Source organism: Bactrocera latifrons, unplaced genomic scaffold (assembly GCF_001853355.1).
Source record: "Bactrocera latifrons isolate USDA-ARS-PBARC rearing strain unplaced genomic scaffold, ASM185335v1 scaffold_87, whole genome shotgun sequence".
In the NCBI taxonomy this organism is placed as follows: Eukaryota; Metazoa; Arthropoda; class Insecta; order Diptera; family Tephritidae; genus Bactrocera; species Bactrocera latifrons.
Window position 1 is genome coordinate 511,198 of NW_017537567.1, and position 21,775 is coordinate 532,972.

Here is a 21,775-nt window from a genome sequence, read left to right on the forward strand (position 1 = left end):
TTCGAAACTGAAATCCATTCGCTCACGTCACACACAGAAACCACTCCAGCAACGCTCTGGACCACGTTTCGATTACATCATTGAAAAGGTTCGACTCTTCATTTTACTACAACTTTCATTTCGTTGCTTTATTGCGTTTTTGTTGGATTTCTGAATTTAGCTTAATTATAGTAATATACATACATAMAAATTACTCTTTGCTTATGTATATGTGTATGTAGTGTGTTTTTTGTGAAAATCATAAATTTAATTTGACCCGAAATTTTCTGGTACAGAATTAAACAAAATTGGCTTGTACCGAAAAAATTTTACTAAAAAAATTCTAAATTGCACTGCTGTATGTTCACTTGGTTTGGGCAATTATTTTTATATTATTATTTTTTGTTTAGGAAATGAGGCAATTGTATGTGAGCACGGGATTTACGTAGTCCATTTTTCGCATGGAATTTGTTAGTTAGTTTTTAATGAGTCTTGTTGTTGTACTTTAGTTAAACAAAATTTCTTTAATATGAAATTTTAGAGATATAGGTCATTTGTACGAATATTTTTGCACATAACTGTGTCGGCATATTGCACTTACGCACTTTGGTTTGGTTTATTTAGAGGAAACTGTTGCACTAGATGTTCGAGAATCTATTTAAATTTAGTATGAACTATGTTTATATATGATAATAAAAAAAATTATAAAAAATATTTGTTTCTAAAATCAGAAATTTTTCGGGACATATGTATTCTATTTCTTTTCTATACAAGATATTTTACTTCATGAAATGTCGTAAGCCCATAGTTTACAGCATTTTAACTGTGTGACCCTTACCTGTCTGATGGGATTTCTAAATGTTTCTAAACCATGTCTCTGGGAACTTTTATTAACAATGTTTTATTGATAATTTTTTTTCTAAAACTGTTGTTTGAATCTATTAATAGATCTATAGATGAGTCATGGAAATATATGCCTAACAATATATGTATTATTAAAAGGTTCAATCAGTTGGTCTTACTTGAAACCACATATTGACTAGTTTTCGTAAAGTTCTTGAGCTCTGTAGCATTTACTGGAACATTCATAACAAGGTTATTCCAAACCGTCAGGCATTATAAGAATAGCTTGGAACCAGGCGTTTTAACCAAACACAGTAAATTTTTATATCAAATATCAAGCAAGAGCTTCTGAGGAAAACAAGAAGTGAGACAGTTTTGACTGAAATATGGTGATAACCTGAAAGTATCAGTCTTACCAATGTTAATCTCTAAATACTCTGCTTAAATTTTTCGAAGCCTTGAAATTGCATCTACCGTTGTTCTAATAACTTTACTAATAAAACAAGGCAAACTTGATAAAAATTACCGATGATTCTATATAAATAGTACTACTACTGCTAACAAAACGTGAATTTGTTGATAAAATTCAAGTTATCTATTTATTATTTCAAATCAAACAGTTGCGAAGAACCTATGCAGTATGAAATGATGCATTATGTGACTTTAGCCACAATTGAGACTTGGACGCGCTTGAGACACAAAACAATCTTCAAAATGGTCTAGGCTGAGCCAAATTATATTCTTTAATTATTCATTGATCTTTTCATTGATTTTTTGGACATGATTCAGAGGTTGATGTTTTGTAAGAAGCAAAAAATTCACTCAAATAGAGATATTTAAACATTTGAATAAACAGACGCTTGGAAAATGTTATAGCGTCCTGCCAAGCTTGAAAAAAATATATCTGCCTTCCAGATGTCTGGGAAACTCATCTAAAATCTCCCGAACCGTAGAACCGAAATGTAGAACTCTCATTTAAAGTTTACTTTCTGCTAAATGTTTCGGGTTCAGTACTTTTATTAACCAATGCATTAATTTTTTCTTAGCATTTTACAAATAATTTTTTAAATATGAAGAATAATTTTTATATCTACACCTAAAATATTTGCAATCTCTCAAGTGACTTTTAATAAGCAATATTTAAGTGATGGTGTCATAACACTATTAAACACTTTAAAACTCATTAAATTTGATATCCAGATGTATCATTTGAATATTGTGTAATTTGTTAGAAAATAAATTCCATATAAAATTCAGAAATAATGATGAGGATGACGTTAGAATTATTAATGTATTGAAATATAATTACCTGCAATAATCAGTACCCACTTATTATGACTTAATAACATTGAAATACGTATGGTATATTTGGTCGGATTCTTTATATCTAAATAAAATTGTATTAAGAAAAAAGTTAAGTGAGTAAACTTAGGAACTTATATCTGAAGTTGATGTTGGCAATCTAAGTGATTGCCAGTCGAAAATACGATGGTATAAATATTGATGGATAAATACTATATATACACGAGTATATCCAAAATTATTTTTATGAATATCATGCTCTTCCTCATAACCGACTTTCCCTAGAAATGAGGAGGCATTTGAGAAATTTAGCCATTTTCGAATCAACACTTCTCTGTTTGCTACGTTTTAATTCTACTATTTTTCATCATCATCATCATATAACTATTTTTCGAAGATAAAATTTCGAATGCCGCAACTTTAATTAGGCCTAAGGCGAGGCTTCAGTGTCTCTTAATGAGCGCTGCAGATGATATTACTAATGGCGAATGTTTTATGACAACGTAAATAGAACAAGGCAATGTAAAAATTAATATATGATATCATACTGTGCTATATGAGTTACAAAAGTGACCACTGGCACTACATATAGTTTGTAATAGATACCGGTTCCTACTTAAGCATATGTAAGCATTTTCTTTGATGCACTTACTCACTCAGAGCCACGAGCACATCCGCACTTTGGAAAAGATACAAAAAAATACATCATACTCGTATATTCCTGGTCAGCTTGAAACTCATAGGTACATACATATTTCCATATTGGTCAAATGACATCAAGTCATGGGGGAAACGGTGTACAAATAGACAAGTGACTGGGGAAATATTCATTTGGAAAAAACGGAAGTATCTACAACATTTTAAAGGAAAATAAAAAATTATTACACCTTTAAGTCCTTTCACTTGCAATTTTCGTTGAGATTATGACGGTAATAATAAGCAAAATACAGCATTTGTATAAACCTACATATTTCAGTAAAAATAAATCCATTATCCACCTAAATTGGAGGTTTTGTTTAGCATAGTTAATAATTCGATTTAGATCCAATATACACCCTTTTGTTTGGTAACTAGTTACTTAGTAATATCAAAGTAAATCCCGTTTCTGTTGGCAAATAAATAGTAGTCACTTTTCAAAAATTAATCTTGAGTCGAATTTTATATGAGCATAATCCTTCACTATGAACAGAAACATATAGTAATCACTAAGTGCTGGACTATTAGGTGGATATATATGAAAGTTTCAAAGAAGTATCTGTAGCTTCTAGCGAGTCACAATTGATATGTGGGGCCTGAGAAGGTTCTTATGGTACAAAATTTCTCTGCTATTGGGCAAAGTGGGCCGATTCTGTGTGATTACTTTCTTCAGATGATATAATTGCTGACAGTACAGGTTCGAGAAGGGAGTTTGAATGTAAGAGAGCAATTCAGCATATTATTCTCTACTACTCTACATACATGAAATTCATATGCGAGAATATTTCTTGTTTAGGCACTCTGCCACATATTCGTACATGCCCTTCTATTGTGTTTAGTGGATTGAAGAAGCTGCATGATACTTATTACACCGTCTGTATTTATTTTCTGCTACTAAATCAAAGCGGAATCTGCTGTTTGTGTATGGAAGTAGGTACTTACTGTTATACGTAAGCAGAAAAATCAACGTTGAAATTAGGCCAGACGCCAGGTTATTGACTTGCCGCTGGCAGATGCCAAAGGATGTGGCGCGTATACAACAACAACCAAGTGACACATGCATACATGTGTGAATGTGTGAATATATCTATAAATAAGGACACATACGGTGAACAAATGTGGCACGTGCAAGCGGACTAACTGCACTCCACTCAGTTAGCTAACGTAAATACATAATTATGAGTACCATTATAAAATTTGCTTCCGCTTGCCAAACCAAAATGCAAAAGGTGCCATTCTAAATTATTAGATTAGAGCGACTACGCCCACTAAAGCCAACTGAAATCCTATTTATTTACTATTTCAGTTGGTTGCTTGATTGTGATAAATAGCTAAATACGGACACACCTTTTCTCGCGCGATCTCCCCACATGCATAGGTTTCATATGAAACAAAGCAACGATTTATCCCGTATTGTTCTTGCCACAATCGCACTGTGACAGCAACAACATTAAAGCATTCCACCTTATCCTTCTCGCATTCAGACACGCAGCGACCAAGAATAAAAGTCATTTTGAGCACATCCTTTGCCACGCTTTATTCTCCGTTTGCTTGCTGCCGAATCCTTTCTAGTTGCCGCGTTTTGCTGCAGTCCCTTAGGTCTTTGGCGCTGGCGTCGGTGTGACATATTCACTCATACTGGCGCGTAATACATTCATTTGTGCAGCAATTACTATCACCACCGTTGTAGAAGAACGCGCGCGTGTCACAAACACAACCCTGATAATGCACATGCAGCACGGGGTTGCAGCAACAAGCGCATAAAGCAGTGCAGCGACGAAAGATTAGCGATGAACGAACATTTCTTTTATTCCACGTCTATAAAATTCCTCTAACCATTAAATTTCCGGGGCGAAAAGTAATACGTGTGCGTGACTTGCAGCAAATTAGCAGCAATGTTGCATGCAACAACAAAACAATAATCCATAAATTAGCTAAATTTGTTTCGCATCGATGTTTTTGAAAATCATTTGTAATATTTTCCATTGTTGTTGCACGAAAATTCATATGAATTTATAGGAGATTTATTAAGGATAACCGGAAGCATGATAAATTTTTCAAATTTGTTTTCGATAGTCAATTCATATAAGTATTATATTCTCCTTGCCTTAAAACGACATCTTTTAGTCTGCTCCCTTATGACTCGAGTTCTAATTCTCTATTAATTACCCTGTCCAGATTTGCCTGCTATTAATAAGTGAATTTAAAATAGCAGCACGCTCCCCAAGCGGATTTCTCTCCCTCTCACTTGCCTCAAATCACTCAAACCATTTAACAACATACACTAGGAAAAATAATATGTTCATTTCTCCTTGAACTACATACTCAATATGTGTACCGCATTTACACCCAGAGTTGCCACCTGGCAACTATTTTATAATTAAACAAAATGTGGACTACTAGTAAAAATGTAAATACTAAATTTTCTCATCGGTAAAAATAAAATAAGGAATAATATGAAGATAGAATTTGAAGGGAGTTTTGTCTCAAAAGCTTCAAGTTTTTTCTTATGGGGTTGCCAACAATAAATAAATATATATCATGTTAGAAACTAATAATAGGCCATATTGTTAAGTAGACACGTGAATTTACTATTTTATATGAGTTTTTTAGTCCATAGGATTGCCAAATTCTTTGGTTGCAGTTTTGTGCTAAAATCTTCTAGTTTTCGTATAGGGTTGCCAACTTTAAATAAACAATAATCTAGTTAGAAAACTGGATTTTTTTATAGCGTTAATATTGTACCATTGTGCGAAATTACTATTTTTAAGGTGGAAATTTAAACAAATAGGGCTGCCAAATTATGACTTTATAACGAGTATATTAGCCATAAGTGATATTATGGTGAGATCTGAGACATATGACTATATTGACTACAATTATTTTAAAGGACGACGTTTAAAACCGAAGAGAAAGCTTTCAGTAAAACCGATTAAAATTACTTTACATCTAAACATGGTGATCCATATTGGATATACAACATATACACTTGAACACATATTCCCTTCGATAAATTTTTTAATTAATGAATTCAAGATAGGATGMAATTGAACTATAAAACTTCTCTGGGGTTTGTTGACTTTTCACGTACACTAGTAGATTAACAGAAGTCAGTGAAGTAATCCCGAAGGCTAATCTCGATGTTATGCTCTATGTTGGGTAAGTAAAATCAGATCAAAGTATGTTTTTCTTTTGCAAATCGAAATGATCGAAGACGAAATATGATAAATTCCTATCTATGATGCATTTTGACTCAAAAAACAATACTTTAATATATAGAAATATATGTTGCCTTATATAAAAATACGTAGAGAATTAACACGGACTTGCTTTTGTCTGTGGAAAAGTTGTATTTACCTTTTACTAGCGGATATTATAAAAGGTACATAATTTTTTGTGGTTATAGACTATCGAATACCTAAATTATTCTACTTAGAATAAATAATGCTTTAACAATAACGAGGCATACAGGGCGTTGGGGAACACTTAGTGTAACATTTTGGAAAACATTTTTTTTTTTTTTTGTTTTTCAAATTCGATAGTCTATACTTTTAAAAATACCATACTAACGTTTTAACGTATTTTCAAATATTCTTGAAAATGTTTACAATTTGATTTGATCATAAAGCGAATTTTGGTAGCCATGCAACGGAGAAAGGTTTTGCGTAGTATTCAACTTTCTTTAAAGGTAGTGATTTTGTCTATAATATTAATGTGCTTTATGGGCAATGTGGAACATTGGTCCATTAGACCGGCTTTTATGTTACAGTCAATGAGGAAGTGAGGGTACGGTCACTACCCGAAATTTTTAAAAAATATAACGACAAATCCTTATAATAAAGATAAATTCATTTTATAGTTTTTTAAAAACCACATGTCTAAGAAAACACTTTTTAGTTCCAAGAAAAACTCTTATAGTGTGTTTTTCTGGGCCTAATAACCCTTTTTTTTAGAATCCTTGATTGGCCGTTTTAGGGTTAGTAAGCTGTCAATTTAACTCTATTAGTTCCTATACTCATCGATAATATTGAATAGTAGCTAAGAAGTTTTTTTTTTGTTTTTTAATATTCAATATATATATATATTATATGTATATATGGCTAATTATTTGTCTCAAGAGTTGTTTCGTTTCACTGAGAAAAAATTAGATCAGAGAGAACTGCAGAACAATTACATAGACCATATTAGCAACTGCCGTTTTCGAACACTTTAAAATACGCTCAGTGTAATAAACTGCACTCGCAGAGATTTGCGTTTCAATAAAATTCAGTCAGCAAGTTAGTTGTAACAAGTCACAGACAACTACAGGGTGAGTGCGTTGTTGGCAAAACATTCCCCAAAACAAGAGTACGAACACCAAACAAACACCAACACACTGCCATATATTTTTGTTTTTGCAACATTTTCACTGTCAGTAGTTAAATTTACGACATGCTGCTGCTGCTGTGCTGGCAGCGTTAAGCCAGTATGTATTGATGATGATGATGATGAGCACGGCCGTGATGCTGACGCTGCTGAGCGCGCGCTTCATCGTTGTTTATCCAACAACTTGAATTTTTCGATTGCGTTATAGATAGCATTAAATGGAAATCCACCCTTAAAATCCTCGGAGTTACTAAAGCCAAATGCAAAGTCGTCAGCAACGTCAAAAATAAACAACATTACAACAACATGTTCATACGGTAAATGCGGTGATGAGATGGTGTTGCGCTAAGCGAGGTCGCTGTGCAAGGTGAGTGAAGTCCATCAGCGTGCGACGCAACAAGGTGCTACAGACAGTACAATGTTGTAAGCAACAACAAAAATAACAATATTGGGAACCCCTCAAAGTGTGGCATGGTCACATGTTGGCTGCCTTGTGCTCCATTTATGTGCGTTTGTGCATACACCGGCTACGCGCAAGTGCTACTTGGCATGCCACACTAAAGATGCTTAGGTCAATTTATTTGCGTCGCATGCAGATTACTTGTATAATGTTGTAGCTTGTTGTTGCTATTTTGGACGTCATTGCCAGCGGGAGCAACGTAAAAATTGAAACGTAATATATAAAAGCAACAACAAGGGAAAAACGGAAGCGACATTGTGTTGCAGCAGCGAGCAAACAGAGTGGCCACTTAAGCGGCTGTTGCAAAAACGACGCAAACAAAGCAGCGAGTACATACATATTCGCCTAATAAGTGAATATTTATGTGTAGATGTGTGTGTCGCGAAGAATATATGAAAATAAGTATGAAGGAAATGAGTTTGTATATATGACAGTAGATTCTCTGCCAAAGCAAGTCGTTTGAAAAAAAAAGGGGGAAAAGGATATGCGACGTAAACAATATACGACGCGCGTACCTGTGATCTGTGCAGGTGTGTGTTGAGGAAGTATAAGCAAAGCAACATAAAAAGTGTTTACGACGTAAAGTATAGAAACCCAAAAAAAAAAGGAGCTATTTCAGGTATTTCTCAGCGCCGTAATGTATGCTACTTCCTGCTTGCAGATATTCACCACACTTGGTTACGATGGCCCTGCAGGAAAATATAATGTTTTCTAAGTCGAATATTTTAATTTTTTAATGAAAAACTTCTCGATAACAACAAAGCGGCTGAGATTTTCAAAATTTCAAGATGATTTTGACATCACTAAAAGTAGATGGTTCTATGCCGCTATGTATGCATTTGGTATCCCCGCATAGGTGATACAGCTGTGTAAGCTGACGTTTGGCAACAGCAAAAGCTGATCTTGATATCATTGACGTCAATAGTTCTGCTTTCTCCAGACTGGATCAGGAAGTGAAGTTTGGTTGTGAACGAGGACAAGACGAAATATCTCCTGTCATCAAACACACAGTCGTCGAACTCGCGTCTTGGTTCCCATAACTTCGAAGTCGTACATAATTGCATCTAATAATCTGGCGAAAGACGGTCTTACAAAACAGCTAGAACTTTTTCAACTGGTGGCTTTCATTGGTCCAGAATCCAGAAAAGTCTATTGAATTACTTGCTTCTAGCAATATTAGTCTCGCCACGATGATTTGGGTTCTAACATGAGTCTTATTGGCACTCATGAGGTGAGACTAAAGATTTTGCAAAAGTTGCATAGCAGTAGAGTCGGTGAAAACCACCAAAAATTTTCTCCTGCACTGTCCAGTCAGACTACGGTTAAATCATCTCAGTGTCATATCTTATAAGCGTCAGGAAATTTGGCTGGTGTGTATATTAGCCTCCTCATTACATATGTATGTAGCAGTCACAAGGCTTTTTATTGGTATATGATCCTTATCTAGGATTTGTGGCCACCTATCCATCAAACTCACAAAACTTGTTAATGTTTCTAGTAACAACTTTCGAAATAACAAAAATATACAACTATCTTCAATGAATGAACTTAAATCGATAACAGACTAGTTCAAATTCGGTAAAAACGTTTTTCATATATTAAAGTTTATTTTCCTACAGGGTATGCACCCGTTTTAGTATATTGGAGAGCGAATTCGCCGTACTTTTCACTCATTACACTTTAGCGCTCTCTGAAGTTAACTCTCTGCATAGGCGTATAGTTTGATAAAGCATTTCCTTGAAATGTGTTTGTATGTATTTGTGAATATAGGAATATATAGGATATATATGAATGTAGCTAGTTAAGCATAATCATGTGCAGCATATTAAATTCCGCTTTATGACCACAACTCTCAGGAGCATAGACACATTTGATTACTTTGATGCGATGCGATTTGATGTAGTTTCCTTTTCCGCATAGCAGGCTGCACTAAAGTTTTTCTTAAGTCTTGCGAAACTTTAATTTATGTGCATTATCAGCTGCTTACATAAGTATGTGGTTACAACTGAGTGGCACAAGATTTTGTGCCTTATGATAGGGTCTTTAATAATAGAGGAGTTTTTATAAGACTTTAAGTAGAGTTAGAAAATAAATGAAAGAAATTACATATGCATATGTTCTCAATGTTGAAAAATATGGATGTGGATCTGACATATCATTTTCTGTAAAAAAAAAAAAATAACAAAATGTCGATATTTTGCTTTAAGGGTATATTGAATGTTCTTCGATTGCATTTGTACAATGTTTTTTGTTATGTGCTTTTTCATCAGCCATCATAGCAACGATATTTGTTAATCAGTTATAATAGATTTGCCGCTATTTTCGGTTGCACTAAACCAAATACTTTGTTAGATCCAGTCCGGAATATGCTCTCAATATTCATTCGTTATATTTTTTATTTTATATTTACAATTTCTTAATCTTTCTCAGTTTTGAACTATTCATTTCTATCATAGAAAGAAGGAAGAAGAAGGCCTCCGCTTTGTCGATTAAATAGTCGATTTCAGAATTTATTTTATAAAGCTATGTATATCCGAAACATGGCGAACAAAATAATTTTTGAAAATTAATTTTTTATCTAGGGATATAATAGACCCTAAAAAGCTTCTTTTCGTAAATTTTTGAAAGGATATATTACCCAATTAACAACTAAAACTAATGTAGCATCGACTATTTGTTCTGAACAGTTTTGAAATGTCTTGCTACCATTCCAAGAGGAACTTTGAAAAAATGCTGCAAAAAAGAAAAATAAACAGCAATAATCCATACCCTTTAGTTTCCTGTTTAAAATTCTCTCGACTCAAGAAACTAAGAAAAATTCTTATTAGAATAGATCAATCCTTGGATCATTAAGACAAATAGAAATTTTGGTTTCTGAAGAAATGACAGCTTTTCAAAACTAATGTCAAATGTCAAAAAAACGTTGCCTACATTTTAGAGCAAAAATAAAACTATAGAAGCACAAAGGAAACTAAGGAAACCCAATACCTTACTAACCAGAAAGCAAGCCGTGCCACATTCAGCAATTGGAAATTCGAATGTAACTATGACCCAACATAAGACACAACAAAAATTCCGAAAACAATAAACACGAAGGCAACATAAGCAGCACAGATTATTGAAATACACACAGTACAAGGAATAATGTCCTACTTTCCAGCGCAACATAAAATCAACAATAACAAAAGCAACGCAATAAAAAGTAGGTATTCGCACAAAGAAAAGTAGAAACAAAACAAACAAAACAAAAGTCGAAACCAATTCAACAATAAACAAAACAAAAACAAAGCGAATTTCCCCTCAACGAAAGCACAACGACAAGGAACAAGGACAACCATATGCCGACGAAATAAGTTGGGAATGTTGGGAAACATTTTCCGAGCGAGAAAAACAAACTTGTCTAGAGTAATCAGAGTGTGGAAAGTGTAGGGCAAGGAAAATGTGTAAACTGTGGTCGCATAAGGCGATGGCATCCACACTTTTTCGAGTCAAAGCAAAATCATGCACACTGCGCCGAAGCGTGTCAGAGCACAACCTGGCTGGACCAGTCAATGGCCACTCACGCATACACCCGCCAATACACACACACACACACACCAGCAGTACTAACAGACATACACGTGCACTGATAGCACGAACGCGTAGTAAGAGCGTTGAACGCTGTCACTGATTGTGGCATTTATTGCTCAGTCAGTTGCTGCGGCACATAATTGATGCTGTGTTAGATGCCGAACACACGTACACACATGCAAACATACATGATTGTGAGTCCGACTTTATTGTATGCTTGCACAGCATTAACGAAGACATCAACATCTTTGGCAGGCAGCCGAGCTGGCATCCATTGGCCGTGCTCGCAATCAGTTGTAGTTGGATAGGATATCGTCGCAGACGAATGTGATTGCCATTTACGGATTGTAAAAGTATGTGTTGAAAAAAAAAAAAAAAATTAGAAAATTTTCACAAGTGACAAATGCAAATTACAATTTTTGAAGCATTTCTTGTGTGAAATATGGGATTTTGTTGTAAAATGTGTTGTGAAATTACTTTTCAGCAGAATTTTTGGTTTATTTCGAGTGAATAAGCGTGGAAATTATGAAGTTTTAATAGAATAAAGTGAAGAAAAGATTTTGTTCGCAATTCGCAAGGCGTTCAGATACATTTCTTGCAAAATACACAGTGAAAAATGATTTTTTTGTAAAAGAAAAATTAAGAAATATGAATTTAAGGGAAACATATCTTGATTTTGTAATCAAAAAACTTTTTAGAACATAAAAAAATTAGAAAGTACTAATTTTGAGTTTTTTAAAAGCACACAGTAAACAAATTTTTTGTGAGCAAATATTTGTTTTTTTTTTTTAAATAAAAATTATTAAAAATATACTAATACGGAATTTAGTTATATTTTTCGAAAATAGACTGCGAAAACTATTGTTTTGTAAAAGAAAAATTAAGCAATTATAAATTAAAGAGAACATATTTTAATTTTGTAATCAAAAAAATTTTACAAATCTTAAGAAAAAATTTAAAAACTAATTTTGAATTTATACACTTTTTGGAAAATGCACAGTGAAAATTTTTTTGTGTGAGAAAATTTTTTTAAAACTTCAAATGTATTAAAAATATATAAAGTTTTGATTTAGATACACTTATTTTGAAAAACGCACTGCGAAAAATATTTTGTTTTTGTAATAAAAAAATTAAAAGGTACACATTTTAAAGATACACATATTAATTTGGTGATCAAAAAAATTTTTTTGTAATCGTTAAAACAACCACTAATTTTGAATTTATATAATTTTTTGCTGTGTATTTTGCAAATTTCAAATAACTCTTTCTTTTCCGGTACAAAAAATTTTTAAAGCTTAAAACCTACTGAAAATATAGACTTTGAATTTAGATATCTATATTTTTGGAAAACATAAAGTGAAATTTTTTTTTTTTAACTTAGAAAGTAATAACTGTGAGCTTAGATAAATTTTTTTGCCAAACATAAAGTGAATAATTTTTTTTTAAGAAGAATTTTAAAATTAAGAAGAATTTTAAAAATGTAAATTTAAAGAAAGACGTTAAGTTTCGGGATGAAAATGTAAAAGGCAGACTTTGAAAAATTAGCAAAAAATAAAAATGAAATCTTAAAAAGAAGTAGAAAAAGCTAATTTTGAGTGTTTTGCAAAATTCAAAATGAAAAAAAAAGAAATTTACATTAAAAAAAAAAAAAAAACAGCAAACAGAATTTTGTGCGAAAACACTGCGCTTCAGTGCCCTTTTAATGTATATTTACATTGATAAAGAATGAAATTTTTTTTTTTTAAATAATTTATATTCCACTGCAATGTCAACTTTTTTACAAAAATCACTTTTTATGAAAGCTTTAGTTTAAAATATTAAATCTCTTAACTAAAAACTAATACTTCCTACAACCATCCAAGCTGCTAATAACTTGCGAATATACACTTGAGACCTGCTGCTCTGATATATACACAAATAGCTGCCATTCACACAACAGTGAGCACACTCACATACATACACACGTACATAAACCGTTATAAAGCTATGAATACATAACTTGATGTGCGCTCAAATGAAACATAAACTCTCCTGAAGATGGTAAAATCTTTGGAGACGAGCACTCCCCAAACGCTATTCGGCACAAAGCAGGCAAAATAAGACAAAATGAAAGTTAAAGAAGAAAAAAAATCACAAAAACAAACTACAGCACAGCGACACACACGAACAAGCACCTGCTTTACACTTGAGTTTAAGTATTCTTAGCAAATCTGCTTGCTCAATGGCAAATGGCAGCATCAATATTTTATCGTTCGAGCAGCAGAGTATTTTAATCAGCTTTTTAAGCTGCTTTAGGTTACATACTTTTAGGCGATTACCATGACTGAGCTTTAGGCGTTGTTATTTGTACATTTTTTGAGTGGCTCAATTTCATTTTTATTACAAAGTAACATGGTGGGCTCGGCATAACGAGGTTGACGCCGCCGCCATCGAGCATACTTTCGAGAGTTGTGAGCGCATTGGGGGCCTAAGCAACGAGCCAAATTTGAGCACGGCAGCGAGCAGCTGGCGAGCACCTACCGAAAGCAGACGAAAGTTAACACGAGATGTTTTGTAGAGAGCTTGTCGGAGTTCGTTTCAAGTCGTGCCATCGCAGTTGCCTAGCTGTATACGCGCTGAAACCGAACGCTTCACACACACACACAAATTTCGATGCAATCTGTGTGCTAGATGCCTACAGCCAAACATCTTACCATCTGTTCCGAGCAGTTGGTGGCTTGTAGGCATGTTGGTGAGGGTGTGCGCGCTGCAGAGTTGCCAAATGTGCGCATTATCTCATTAGCAACAACAAAAACAACAGCGCAACAAACGCGTATAATAGTGTCAAGCAAAACAAACGAAAAAATTATTATATTTGCTTTTGCTTCAGGGAGGTCAGTAGGTCGGCCCGGGTTGTCTGCCACACATATATATACATACATATAATCTCGTTTGCATGTGTGTGCTGCATTTATGCTAACTTTTTGTTGTTAGTAGGACGTCCAACGCGGCTTTCATTTGATGCTTGCTACTCTTTTGCCTTAATGGCTATGCAGGTAGTTGTCTGTTGTTGTTGCAGCACACATGTTTTTGTAGTTTTTATTGTCAAACATATTTTTCCGCACATACGCACATATATTTGTGTATACACACATGGTGCGCTTTCTCAACAACTGTGAAGAAGCTGCGCTGCGCGAGGGTGTGACAACAACCCGCCCCCTTGTATCTTGCTGCCATTGTATGCTATGCTGCTATGTTGTTTTTGTTTTGCAACTACTTTATTTTGTTGCTTTTGTGTATGTGTTCTTCTAATTTCATTATACGCGCCTTTCTCACCACCCCTCTCGCACTTTTTCTCCACCCAGATTGACTTTATCAGCCTTACCCCCCTTCGTACCCTTCGTGCGAGGACCGCAATACGCGTAGCGCTCGTGAATGCGCGTAAACTCAACAGCTACTATAATTCGTTTAATTCAACTTTATGCTGCCGCGCTTGGCCATTGTTTGCGCACGCTCAGCCCCCCGCTCCGTAGCCGCTCGAAAATCGCGCCTCTGTGCTATTTGGTTTTATGCGTTTCTTTTATCGTTCTTTGTTTGAGATTTTAGCATTAATTGAAATCTCAAGTTTTTATAGTTCTGTTTACGTATGCTCTTAGCCAGCTGTCCAGCTTTTTGTCAGTCACTGTGTGTTGTTGTCTTCGCTTTTGGTCACATTGCTGATGACTCCAGTTATGTCTCATGTGTTTTTTTTTGTGCTAATGAGGGTCTTATGTCAGTTATGCTGCGGCTGTGGGTTGGTCCAATGGATGTATGTCAAACAATTAGCGATTAATTCATTGTTGTGGGTTATGTCTTGCCAAAAATAGTTGTGGAAATAATTGTGCAGAACTTAAGAAACTTTTTGTTTATTAATTGAGAATATGATATCAAAAACAAAACTAATATAAAAAATATAATTTTCAGATTTTTTTCAATTTCGAAATTCGAAGAAGATATGTCAATTTTGGATTTTCGAAGTTCGATTTTTAATAATCAGATTTTCGTGGAAAACTTCGAAACTCTAATTATTCTTTCTTACTTTTACTAAAAATCTTAAAAAAAAAAGTATGTTTAGTATGTTATTTTTTCGTAATTCGAAGTCAAAATTTTCCATATTCGTAAAAAAACAGCGAAACTATTTTTTTACTTCTGACTAAATCTTTCTGAAAAAAAAAAAATTTTTTTTTAGTACTTCATATAAGATCAATTTCGAAATTGGGAAGAAAAAATTTCGATATTCGAAAAACAGATAAATTACTTTTTTACTGCTTAATAAAATAATAAAAAAATTACATTTAGTATGCTCATTTTTCGAAATTCACAGCTAACATTTTCGATATTCGGAAAATGAAGATAAATATATTTTTTACTTCTGACTAAATTTTCTCTGCACAAACGGTTTTTAGGCTCCATTTCGAAATTCGAAGTAATAACTTTCAATGTTCGAAAAACAGATAAATTAAATCGATAAAAAATTATATTTAGTATGTTAATTTTTCAAAATCCGAAGTAAAAATTTTACATATTCGAAAAACAAAGCATATATTTTTTTTGTTTTTTACCACTGATTAAGTCTCTTACAGAAACGATGTTTAGTAACTCATATAAACTCAATTTCGAAATTGGGAAGAAAAAATATCGATATTCGAAAAACGGATATATTACGTTTTTTCTACTTACTAAATCTATCCGTAAGATAATCAATATATCTATCAACTGACCGCCTTTATTGGTCACAACAAAGTTAATTCTTTTTGCTGACTTTTAATTTCGGCACAAGTTTACCTTAAGCCGTCTTGTTGCCGTTGATATTGTAACCAATATAAATTTCAATTATCACTCTTAGGCGAAGAGATTAATTTAATTTCAAGGTTCCGATTTTATGGTATTGCTTAAGATAAACTCAAGAATTCTTAAAAGCAATTCCGATAGTCTACACAAACTTCCATTTAGGCTAATAAATTGTACAATTCATAAAAACTCCCCATTGGGGAAATTGTACAGAAAATATACATATTCATATATACATATATTTATATATATTTTTCTATACATAGTATATGTATATTGCTTGTTATTTTGTAATGGTGCTTCCTTGGCAAAACTGTAATCCTCTGATTATTATTGTCAAAAAGTTAACAAATAAATTGCCAACCACACCCTACAAGTATTTACTTCATTCGTTTGTTCGTATTTATGCTTTACTCGCACAACAGAAATATGTCGAATGCCAGAGCAGGAGCAGTTAGGAGTACATATAATTGGTACATACAAAACAGAAAGTGTACAAACAAAGTAGATTGATTTCGTTTAAATTTTTTCCCAAAACTTTTATACAGACATTAGATAAATAAATGCCAGAAAAAAGGAAGTTTAGTCAAATTTACTGCGATACCAAATTTTAAAAAATCYGACCAGTGTATTTTGAAACATAAACTTTTTATTTTATTTTATTTTATTTTTTTTTTTATTTTTTTTTTTTTTTTTGTTTTCTTTGAAGATTTGACGTTGTCGTACTTTTTTGAATGATTTTCTGAGTGCTTTTTTTTTACATTTGGAACAAAAAGAAATTTAAATTTTTGTATTAGGAAATAATCTTGCTTCCAGTATGTACAACATAAGCAATCTAAATAATTCCTTATGTGGACATATAGAAAATTAAAATGTTGGCTAAAAGTGATAAAAATTATCGCTGAAGCTCTTATTATAAAGCCTCAGTTTAATACTACAAGCAGTGCTGCTAGATTAGTGGGGGTCTTGCAGTGAACGTATTCAATTTTTTTCTCTTCAGAGTTTTTTAAAATTATTTCTTTAATTTTTCCGTTTTTAATGAATTCGTGATGAATGGTAAAACGAGGAAACATCTCTTTTGGCAACAAGCCTGGGAGATTTTCTTAATTCTGTTTTGTTTAGGTATGCATCTGAAGACGAATTGAACTGATACATAAGAAATATGTGATCCCTTAACCATCTCTCCAAAGGCAACACCAAGATTTCCTTGGACAATGTTTTCCACTTTTACGATGTGGATTATTATGTATTACATTAGTTGGTTATAAAAGTTTTCTGCAGTCTCTTCAAGCTTAAACATAGATCAATATTAATCAAATGGTTATTGTTTCAAGAAGTGTTTTTAGTTCACTTCAATGGTTCCATAGCATGAGTTCAAAATTTCGCGACATAAAGGAATCATATTAGTTTAGTCTGATACCAGATACCAGATGGAGTTCAATTGAGAGGTCCAAGAGGTGTAGTTATCCTTTAGAATGATTGTGCTTGACACGAATTATAAGAGACTCTATCGATACCTCCTCCAGTGTATCATACCGCGGGGACATCAGATGCTTGCTGCACAATGCGGCAGAAGTGCATAAGAAATATGCCATTGTTTTCCTTGTACCTTCTTCTATTGGTCAGTGGCCAGTGTAATATTAATAATATATTGTTTTCCAAACCTTTCTTAAACATCAGATAAATGACAGAGGAAGTTTCATTGGAGTAATTATTTTAAAATGGTTCGTTGTTGGTGGTTTACAAGTAATGGTTTACCATGTGTTTACAGTGACGTATCCAATCATAACAAGGCTACGGATGATCATTTAGGTAGCATAGCAGGATTTTGCTTCAATCCGAGTTCCTGAACATCATGACCAAAACGGAAAGGACTATTCCTAATGACTGTTTCTTTTGGTAGAGAATAAAAAATATACGAGTTTCCTGACTTCTTAACTAAACTAACTAAAAACCTAGGAGAGAGAAAAAAACAGCAATCTTTAATTCTAGAATATAAAAAAATATTAAAAAATCCAATCGAAAATAAATATTCCAACTCACAGCCGTGCATTAGCCACAACCACATCAATTATATAAACATTTCACTCAACCGAAGTACTTAAAATTTATTTACCGATTTAACCCATTTGCCATGCAAATGAAATTTTGTACACAATTTGAATAGAAATGATAAAGAGCATTGTATACACGACACAAGGTAGTAAGGAACAGGAAAAAGTGTAATAAAAACAACAATACTATGCGCAAAAGTCCCAACAAGGCAGCGGTGGAGCGCACAAGGAGCCTTTGTATACACACATATCGAATACACATACACATAGTAGCGAGTACAGATGAGTTTGGGTTCGTTGTTTAGGCTGGGGAGCAACACCCGAGAGTATACCAACATGAAAATATGCAAATAGCATAAAAGTCTGGCACAGTTTCGCATGAAAGCGAGGCAAAGGCATACAAAGGACGCTACTGCTACAGCAATAGGCAACAACAACTCACACAAAGCACGACGTGTGAAAACACTTTAGTAAAGCAAAGTAATGAAGAATACACAGAAGAATATGATTTTCAAGCCGCGAAGCCGTCAACGCGTTTGTTGGGATAGTACACAAAGGCTTTATGGCATGTCAGGTGTGTAATAGAGTAGGAGTGTACGCGAAGTGGGGAAAAGTCAGAGGGGAAAGCTTAGTGCTGTAAGAGATGAAAGCTTTTGGTTCTACAATTTTCTCACAGGAGACTAGACTTGCTACATTACAGCTCCTATTTAAGGAGAGTTTGAAAGTTCGCTCTCGTGGCATATGCTTAAACTACGTTCCACAAACTCGATCTCCGAAGCCAAAGAGTGCACGCATTTGAAGCGCAGTTTCCGCACAAACTTCTGCAGCGTTTCTACAGCGCCTCTGTGTGTAGAAGTAGATTTTGAACCTCTACCATTTCCGCTGGCAGTTTTAATGTGACAGTGACAACGAAAATCGCTTGCGTCCAATTGTGGAAACAATAAGAAAAATTTCAAAAAACAAAAAACCCAAGCTAAATTGTTGCCAATTTAGTGCAAATAGTATTAAAAAATAAAATTTGTGTGTCAAATTAAAAATTACTAAAAAATTATAAATTAATAAACTAAACCAAAACCATTTGAAAATGTAAATCAGTGTCAAATTAAAGTGCTCAAAACGACCGTTAAGTGTTTTTAAATATTCATACAGAAATTTGTAGAAAAAAAACAGCAAAAAGCGCAGCAATAACAATAGTTAAAATAGTGCTTTACAACTTCCGTTACTGGTTGTGTGTGTGTAGTAGTGCAACTTGTTAGAAATGGGTGGCGGCGAAGTCAAAGTCGCTACTGTGGACGTGGAGAGCGGTGATAATATGGCCACACTTCCGGTGTCACGCTCGCACACAACCGGCAGCAATGACAGCGCCGAGAAGAATAATGCAGCCAACAAGGAAATGGAATTAAAGAACGTCATGCCGCAGCCATTGCAAAGGTTACTATCGCAATTTTATTACTTTTTCCATGAAATGGTGTATTAAATGCAGGTTTGCAAAATTATTCTAAGAACGAAAAAATGTAGCAGGAAATTTTTGGCATATTTATGAGCAGATTTTGCTGTGAAAGCGAGAATTCTCAAAAGATTTTCGGGTTCAAACAATATTTTAAAGAATTAAAGAGTATATAAATCAATAAGTCAAAACAAAAAAAAAAAAACAAAAAAAAAGGCAGTTAAGACTTACTTAATAAAAATCAAGAAAAATACGAATGGTATAAAATAAAATTTTCATTGCACTCACCGTATCTCATTGCTCAATATATACTTTATGTGAAATTTATCTGAAAAGGACAAAAATATATAATTATTATATTAACTTTTTCGAACTAACTACAATTCATACTTTAGAAACACATAAAAGCACAAAAAGTCTGGTAGACGGTTTCACAGAAACGTTAATATACTTTATACTTTGTATGTTAGATATATGCACTAGTAGTCCGATCTAATCAATTGCTTTGGAAATTTCAACGTTGCATTAGGCAATAATCCATAGTAAGTATCGTGAAGATATGTCGTTTAATACAAAAAAAAAAACTTTCCTTATAACAACTTGATTTTGAAGTGTATATATGGGGGCTATAAGCTTTAGTCCTTCAATCTAAACTATTTATACGAAAAACACAATCTTTCTTATCAAACGAAAAACTTATTGAGCAACCTGGTAGTCTATGATTCAAAATACACTTTATTATTCAGTATAATCTCCCTGAACATTAATACAATTGCTCCAACGATCCTCCGATCTGTGGATCCCATCCCTGAAGTAAGAATCCGGAAGATCAACAAAATGCGCTTCAACAGCCGTTATGACGTCTTCATTTGATTAAAAACGCTTGCCATGCATAAATTTTTTGAGTTCTGGAAACAAATGGAAGTCGCTGCGGGCCAAATCTGGTGAATACGGTGGTTGCTGCAACAATTCGAACTTTAATTCATGAATTTTAGTCAATGTAAAAATGCTCTTGTGACACGGTGTATTGTCGTCATGAAAAAGGAAAGGCAAACCGTGTCTTTTTTCAAGAATTTTTTCGACAACTGTTCCAAAAGGTTGCAATCAGAATTAATTGCTTTACCAGGTTACAAGTAATCCCAAAGAACTGAAGCCATAACCTTCTTGGCCGATTTCCGTACACAAACTCGTTTCGAAGCCGAACACCCAGGTTCACACCTCTTTAACCTTTAATTTTGTTTCAGGATTATGGTGATAGACCCAAGTCTCATCCACACTTATTAATCGATCTCACAAAATCCACTTTATCCTTTTCAAAACGCTCCAACTCTTGCTGGAAAAGTCGCATTCGAATATGTTTTTGTTCCATTGTTAGCGAATGCGGCACCCATTGTGTACACAACTTTCTTAAACCCAAAATTAGAAGTGTAGAGCCTCTACTAAATCTCTTCCAGTCAATCGACCCATATCCTGTATTTTGGCTGTGATTGCTGGTGTTGATGCGCTTTTTTCACGTCCTTCGCGTGAATCGTCTTCAAGGCTTGTACGACTACGTCAAAATTCAACAACCCATTTTTCTACTGTTCTAATTGTAAGTGAACAGTCATTATATACTTTCGTTCACATTCACACATTTTTGGTGAATTTATTTTGGTGCCACATCTTCCAAACAAACTTGTTTTTTTTAGACTTTACATAGGTCGACATTAATTTTCGTTTTGAAATCATTATGAATATTTACAAGCTGTTTGCTCGTAAATTTTAAAAATTCACGATAGTGAGCAATCAAAATTTTGTGTTCAAACCCTCTCTAACCTATAGGTAGCTCAACAATGAAATGATCAAAAATATAGAGTTAATCCTCGCTTTCAACACATTTACAGTAACCAAAACGACCTAAATTTTTAACCGTGAAAAATTTGCCATTCAGGGAGTACGAGTATTTCTATAATCGTTGTTGTGTTGAATTTAAAGTGGGTTTCTTAATTATCGTAAATCATATAATTTAGCTTCTTGATAGCATTTATTAGTTATAATAACATAACGAAAAGTCTGCAGACGGCGGTCTTCAATTTACCAAGTTTTCGAGCGGAATGAATCGAACAAACTATGTAACCTCCAAGCGCTAGAGAGTAATAAATGGAACAAATTATTTCAGTAGTTCAAACAAACTGTCTGCAACAAAAACATATTAGTAACGCTTTGTTCTTTCTGCTCCGCTCTTTGTAATTTCTGTTTTGAGAATTATTT

General features: G+C 33.7%; 1 protein-coding gene across 11 annotated transcripts in view; it reads left to right on the plus strand.

Annotated features, from left to right (window-relative positions):
- LOC108977312 overlaps positions 1–21,775 on the plus strand; it is a 117,070-nt gene that overhangs the window by 64,354 nt on the left and 30,941 nt on the right. For 3 of the 11 annotated variants that reach the window (XM_018946929.1, XM_018946930.1, XM_018946933.1), the window contains exons 1-2: positions 11,521–11,568; positions 18,968–19,509. The exons of 7 other annotated variants lie outside the window; for them this stretch is intronic. In XM_018946929.1, coding sequence (XP_018802474.1) covers positions 19,337–19,509 — 173 coding nt within the window. In that variant the 5' untranslated portion in view covers positions 11,521–11,568; positions 18,968–19,336. Of the gene's footprint in view, positions 1–37; positions 89–11,520; positions 11,569–18,967; positions 19,510–21,775 lie in introns of those variants that run through there. One more of the 11 variants, XM_018946926.1, reaches the window with a different exon arrangement.